This window comes from Carlito syrichta, unplaced genomic scaffold, assembly GCF_000164805.1.
Source record: "Carlito syrichta isolate Samal-C Ts95f unplaced genomic scaffold, Tarsius_syrichta-2.0.1 Scaffold307238, whole genome shotgun sequence".
NCBI lineage: Eukaryota > Metazoa > Chordata > Mammalia > Primates > Tarsiidae > Carlito > Carlito syrichta.
Window position 1 is genome coordinate 47,081 of NW_007251334.1, and position 7,420 is coordinate 54,500.

The 7,420-nt window shown below is 45.2% G+C and overlaps 1 protein-coding gene across 1 annotated transcript in view; it reads right to left on the bottom strand.

Moving 5' to 3' along the window:
• Positions 1 to 176: 176 nt before the first annotated feature.
• The window catches only part of LOC103266591 (protein PBMUCL2-like), a 30,623-nt gene continuing 23,379 nt past the window's right edge, over positions 177 to 7,420 (bottom strand). Inside the window, 1 exon segment of the mRNA XM_008064224.1 lies at positions 177 to 341. Coding sequence (XP_008062415.1) covers positions 177 to 341 — 165 coding nt within the window.

Sequence of the window (7,420 nt, forward strand, 5' to 3'; positions counted from 1 at the left end):
CCACTCACCTCGGCCTCCCAAAGCGCTGGGATTACAGGCTGAGCCACTGAGCCCGGCTGAACCTCCCATTTTAAAAGGTTAATAGCTGATTTTCACAAAAAGATTTGTGAACATTTGGGACCCCCTCCCCCCAGAAATAATTCTGTGAGTGAAGTGAAGACCCCAGGCACCCTCATTCAGTCCTCTCGGCAGATCTGTGAGGGCAGGAGGGCACTGCTGCGCAGGGCCCAGCATTTGGTAAGACTAATTTTTGTGGCGTTGAACCGAATCTGTCTGATGAGAAGGGTGGGTCCCCAGACCTGGGGGGGGTGCACCTCCGCGGATTTGAAGGTGGGGATGTGCTGGGAAGAAATGATGGGGGAAGGTACCATTGAGGGTCTGTGAGCAGAAGGCCGCACCCGTGGTCGGAGGGTGGCAGTGGGCTCTTGTCCACAGCCCACTGTGTCCCCTGGGGCAGTTCAGGCCTCTGGGCTTCCCATTCCTCACTGGCAAGTGGGGCTGAGAGTGGTGTTCATAGGACAATTGCAAGGGTTCCTGGAGCCCACGCATGTAAAAGCATGTTGTGAATAATAATACTAGGCCGGCGGTGGCTCAGCCTGTAATCCCGCGCCTTTGGGAGGTTGAGGCGAGTGGATTGCCTGAACCCGAGGGTTCGAGACCTGCCGGGCAACTTGGCGAGACCTCATCTCTACAATAAATCAAAAACGAGCCGGGCGTGCTAGTGCGCGCCTGTAGTTCCAGCTACTTGGAAGGCTGAGGCGGAAGGATCGCCGGAGCCCAGCAGGTCGAGGCTGCGGTGGCCAGGAGCGGCCACTGCACTCCAGTCTGGGTGACAGAGTGAGACTCCAACTCAAAAAATAAAATAAAATACAAAAAATGAAAAATAAAATAAAATTTAAAAAATAAAAAATGAATTCTAGCATTTCTATGGAACTTTTTTATTTGGAAATTATATTTTTAATTAAAAACGTTTCTCTTCAGTTCTCTAAATATTCATATTTATTGACATTCTATTTTCATGGAGACATCTTATTTCTATGAAAATATTAATTGCAGCAGTGGATTTTATTATTTGGTTATTTGCATTGTCTCTATTTCTCCTACATTTATGAATTCTTATGTTTTCAATCCCCGTCTTTTATGTCAAAGGCTTTTGTCACATGATGATTGTGGTGTTACTAATTTATTTATGATGCAGCTAAGCAGTTCCGCATTGCAGTCCGCACAATATTAAGCTTTGTCATTAGAGGGCGCTAGAGGGACATTAGAGGAGGAAAGACTCTTCTTGGTTCTGGGAGCTGCGGTTTTTGATTGTTGCTCCTGCTGCAGGGCCCATCAGTGACTCCGTGGGGACTTCTGGTAGGCTCCGTCCCAGCCGCGTGCTGACAGCCAAGTGTTCCCTCTGCGAGCTGGTCCTGACGTAGACATTGCATGCCCCAGGCCTTGCATGTAGTGAGTGGGCTCCTGATGCCCCCATTCCCTCCGTACCTCCCCTTCAACCCTGTTTGCCCACGACTGTGCACGGGCTTTGGCCCCCGCATCCTAGTGAAGTTAACTGCCACCCAGTGGGCTCATCCACACCTTCTACAATGAGGTCTGAATCTAGCTTTGGTGTAGAAATGCCCTTCCAAGTGTGTCTGCCTTTGGGTGCTCTCCCTGAGCCCAAGGGCATTCTTTTTTTTTTTTTAATCAATATTTTTTATTTTGATATTGTGGGGTATAGTTAAGGGTTAGGTATACAAATATGCTTCGTTCAGGCACTCTTGTTGATAAGGGGTGTCTCCCCGTTCAAGGGCATTCTTTAGCATTCTCTTTGCATCTTTATAGCTTCTCCCCTGTTACAGCCAATAACTCTTCCCATTGAATTTTTTTTTTTTTTGAGTTGGAGTCTCGCTCTGTCACCCAGACTGGAGTTCAGTGGCCGTTCCCGGCCACCGCAGCCTCGACCTGCTGGGCTCCAGCGATCTTTCCACCTCAGCCTTCCAAGTAGCTGGAACTACAGGCACGCGCTACCATGCCCGGCTAATTTTTGATTTATTGTAGAGATGAGGGCTTGCCAAGTTGCCCAGGCGGATCTCGAACCCGCGGGCTCAGGCAATCCACTCGCCTCAGCCTCCCAAAGGCGCGAGATTACAGGCTGAGCCACCGAGCCCGGCTCCCATTGAATTTTATCTGTTCAAATTAGGGCTTGGCATCTGTCTCCTGATTGTACCTTGATGGTAGAGTAATCCTTGGCTTAGACCTTAAGCTGCTTGGAAACTCCAAGTGTGAGGGTGTTGTTTTCACTGGGTTTCAGTGTAGTGCATTTGGGTGGAACTGATTCTCCAGAAGATTTGTATTCAGGGTCCAGTCAGGTGAAAGAAAAAAACTTAAATATCTAAAAAGAGGCAATTTTAGCCGGGCTCGGTGGCTCAGCCTGTAATCCCGCGACTTTGGGAGACTGAGGCGAGTGGATTGCCTGAGCCCGCAGGTTCGAGACCCGCCTGGGCAGCGAGACCACATCTCTACAATAAATCAAAAAATCAGCCGGGCGTGGTAGCGCATGCCTGTAATTCCGGCTACTTGGAAGGCTGAGACGGAAGGATCGCCGGAGCCCAGCAGGTCGAGGGAGTGGCCGGGAGTGGCCACTGCACTCCAGTCTGGGCGACAGAGTGAGACTCTAACTCAAAAAACAAAACAAAAACAAAAACAGGCAATTTTATATAAAGTGTTTTTACCCACACACTGAGACCAAAAAAGACAAAAAGTAGGGGGTACACTGAGTTATTGCAGTGGTAGAACGTGTTGGAATCAGGCAGCTAACTCTTCCTAACACTGGGGTAACCCAAGGAAGACATTCGGATTACTCAGTAGTAGCATCTGCGAGGAAGAGCACTGAGGAGCTGGAACTTAGACCCCTGAAGAGGGGCCTGGCCTGCGAGCTGGTATTGTGGGACAGTGGGACAAGACTGATGCTGGGAGTGGAGAACTACAGATTGGAACTATCTATGGCTAACCAGGCCAGCTGTTGCTGCTGGGCTGAAGACACTTGACTGTGGTGGTGATGACAGGATTCGAAAGCAAAGGAGTGGGTCCCTTCTTCCTCTTCAGCCCTGAGGCTCTCTCTACACCTTTAAGAAGGAGTCAGCTGAGAAGGAAATGGTGGAAGAGTATGTTTGAAGCCAAGTGACAGTAGCTTAATGCCCATCAAAACCCCCTTACTGCTGTGATTTTAGGTTTTTTCCTTGGTCTGGTCAGTCTCTCCAAAGAGGGTTTCTCTATATTATTCTGAGTCTGGCTGCCAGATTTCTCAGAGCTGACTAGGGGTAGTGGACCAGGAAGACTTACTATTTTATTTGTAGGCTTTGATTTAATCATAATAGTTTTTGGTATTATTCCCAGAACCTCTGTGACATGACTTCTCCAGCAAGCAATCCACTCATTAGGGTAGGATATGGGGGATCACTCTTCTGTGTCTGGTGGATTATGCGATCTGGCACAGTAATGACTCCCTACAGGCTGTCAGTTTCTGGTTCCAGGTGCTCTTGCATCCCCACTTGCAGAGGTGCGTGGTGCCTCCATTCTTTGCTGGACTTTTGCTGTGTGGAATTAGTTGGCTCTGGGATTCTCCCACTGACCTCTTACGTTTGTTTCTTTTATCTGCTAAAATATTTGTCCATTTGCCGTCCAAACCCTGTTTCACTTATCTGTTTATTAATATTTAGATTGTATAGCTCCTGTGTTTGTTTCATTTTGTTTTGTAGGCTGTTGCCTTTGAAAACCCCTTTACTATGTTTTGATGGAATTTCTGGTGGGAGCAGAGATGGCTGTGCTCAATCAGCCACATTAAGGCCAGAAGACCCAGGTAAGTCTGTGGTGTAGATGTGGCAGACTCTGGGTACCCAGAAGGGCTTGACAGGCACCAGGTAGAAGTGGATACCGGGAAGCCTTTCTTTTTTTTTTTCCCTTCATTTTCTCTGGCCTGTCCTCTCTCCAGGTGGCCCTGGGGCCTCTGTTTCAGTGAATGCCTCAATGCATTTCCAACAAAACCCTTTCCTACAGAGCCAGACAGTCAAGAGTCCTAACTGATGTGCTATCGTGATGGAGTGATCTTCTGGGAACAAGAGGGAGTCTGTAGTTTTCATTTTATTTGTATTGGCCTCTGATTAATGATTGGAAATAAATAGGCTAATTTACATTTCCTGCTGTTGATGCCCATAAAATACTTGCATTTTATATTGCGCCAAAAGCAAGAACTGCAGAAAAGTTGGATCTGACGGCAATCTTTTTTTTTTTTTGAGTTGGAGTCTCACTCTGTCACCCAGACTGGAGTGCAGTGGCCGTTCCCGGACACCGCAGCCTCGACCTGCTGGGCTCCGGCGATCCTTCCGCCTCAGCCTTACAAGTAGCCGGAACTACAGGAGCACGCTACCACGCCCGGCTAATTTTTGATTTATTGCAGAGATGAGGTCTCGCTAAGTTGCCCAGGCGGGTCTCGAACCCGCGGGCTCAGGCAATCCACTCACCTCAGCCTCCCAAGGCGCAGGATTACAGGCTGAGCCACCGAGCCCGGCTCTGACAGCAATCTTAAGTGTAAAGAGATTCTCTTTTGCTCAATAATTTTCTTCTTCCATTAAAAAACAACATTTCTCATGTTCAGAATTTTAAGAGATAAAATATACATAGTGTAAGAAAACAAAAGTAACCTTTAACCCCAATACATAGCGCTAGACATTGCTAATGTTCTGGCATTTTTTTTCTAATTTTTTAAAAATTGGATATATACTTCTGCTTAACTGTATGTTATAAACAATATCTTACCTTTAAAATTTCTTTATGAAATAATTTTAAGTTACTGCCTAACATAATGCCATATGATATACTCTTTTATTGGACTTGTGAACTCTTTCACTATTACGAGTAATGCTACCATAAACATTCTCTTTCTTTTTTTTAGCCATAAACATTTTTGTACAACAGGCTCTTAGTACACATTACCAGAATATTTCCAAAAATATTGTACCCTCAACTAGTATGATGTAATCAGCTCACAAATATTTCAGATGAAAAACAATAAGACAATAAAAAATAATACAAATAAAAATAAAACAACTCTTTACAGAGCATTTACATTGCATGAGTAGTATAAGTACTCCAGAGATGATTTAGAGTATACAGGAGGATGTGTGCAGATTATATACAAATAACAGGCCATTTTCTGTCAGGGACTCAAGCATCCACAGACTTTGGTATCCTGTGGGGTGGGGTTGGGGGTGTCCTGGAAACCATCCTTCCCTGGATGCCAAGGGATGACTATATGTGAGTGCTTGTCTCACCACACCCTCACAGGAATGGAATCATTTCCTAAAAACAAAACAAAACTCAAATTCGTTTTTCAAACCACTACCTGAACAATTCAAACATGCTTTTAAATAAACTGTAGAGTGTAAGAGGGTTGGTGATAAGATTTTATTAACTTTAACCAGAAAGGATTTTAAAAGATAAATGGTCCTGGTAACTAAGTAAGATTAAACCATCATATTAATTATTATAGAAATTAAAATAATTGCCTTTGGCAAACACTTTCTACAATTAATTTGCTATATGTCAAGTAAACATGTGGAAAATTAATTGCATACATTTTTCAGGATTCCCTGAGAAATCGGTTGCTGTTCTCAGAAGATCCTTGAAGTAACTTCTGAGGTTTTTCCATGTCTCTACTAGGTGACTGGTGGTACTTGCTTTGATTTTTTTTTCAATAAGAATGAAAAATAAGGTAAGGGAACAGGTCTGTCTTATTGTAGTAATGCCTCATGATTTGGCTGGTGACTCAGTTCATTGCTGGTTCATGAACTGAAGCAATTCCTCCCTAAGCAGCCTTTTTTTTTCCTTTTTTTGAGTTGGGGTCTGAGTCTGTCACCCAGGCTGGAGTGCAGTGGCATGCTCGTGGTGACTGCAGCCTCAACCTGCTGGGCTCAGACAATCCTTCCAGTTCAGCTTTATAAGTAGCTGGAACTACAGGCATGCACCACCACTCCTGGCTAATTTTTAATTTTAGAGATGAGGTCTCACCATGTTGCCCAGGCTGGTCTTGAACCGGTGAGCTCGGGCAATCCTCTTGCTTCCACCTCCCAAAGTGCTGTGATTACAGACATGAGTCACAGCACCCGGCTCCCCTAAGAAGCTTTCTGAAGGACACCGGCTCTGGTGTTCCCCATGGGCTACTGCGGAGCATCCCTTGTGCAGAGATTGGGTGGGAGCACAGGCTGAGTGCCTCAGTTTTCATGAGGCAAGGTAGCTCTGTTGCTGGTCCAGTTGAGTTCTTAAGGAATGCAACATAACCAAGCATGGTGGTGTGCGCCCGTAGTCCCAACTGTTTGGGAGGCAAGGTGGGAGGATCACTTGAGGCCAGGATTTTGAAGCTGCAGTGAGTTATGATCACATCACAAAAAAAAAAAAAAGTATTATAGCTGCAATGCTCTCACCTCTGGGTTCTCTAAATTATGTCTCTGGATAACAGACATGTACATCCTCATATTACTTTTTTTCTTTTTTTCTTTTTAGTTGGAGTCTCATTCTGTCACCCAGGTTGGAGTGCAGTAGCACACTCTTGGCCACTGCAGCCTCGACCTACTGGGCTCAGGTGATCCTTTCACCTCAACCCTCCAAGTAGCTGGAACTATAGGCATGTGCCACCATGCCCAGGTAATTTTTTAAATTGTAGAGATGAGGTCTTGCCAAGTTGCCCAGGCTGATCTCAAACCTGTGGGCTCAGATAATCCTCTCACCTTGGACTCCCAAAGTGCTAGGATTATAGGTGTGAGCCACCTTGCCCGGCCTGCTTTTTTTTAGACCCTATTGGAATCTCTTCCACTGAATTGTGATTTAATTGTTCTGCCTTTCTCTTTGTCTAAGTTTGCTACAGCAAAAAAAAAAAAAAAAATCATATGAAATTGATGATTGAGTTTGCTACAGAAAGTTTGCTGAGAACTTTTACTTGACATTACCCAGTGTCCCTTATTAAATACATCATATGAGAAATTTATTTTAAGATTTATTTCCAGAGAAAGTTCTGTTTCCTTCCTTTTGCTCATAAGGACTACAGGCTGCTCATATTCCTCTTCTTGCTCTGGTTGCCATGAGAACTTAAAACGACAATCTCTCAAGTACTTCAGTGTTATAACCTAGAAGATTTGAAATATTTCTAACTTCCTTTTCCGTGGTTTGTATGCTTTAAAAATTTTCATGTATCAGCCTATAATCCTGCGCCTTTGGGAGGCTGAGGTGAGTGGATTGCCTGAGCCCACGGGTTCAAGACCCGCCTGGGCAGTGAGACCTCATCTCTACAATAAATCAAAAAATCAGTCGGGCGTGGTAGCGCATGCCTGTAATTCCAGCTTCTCAGAAGGCTGAGGCAGAAGGATCGCCGGAGCCCAGCCGG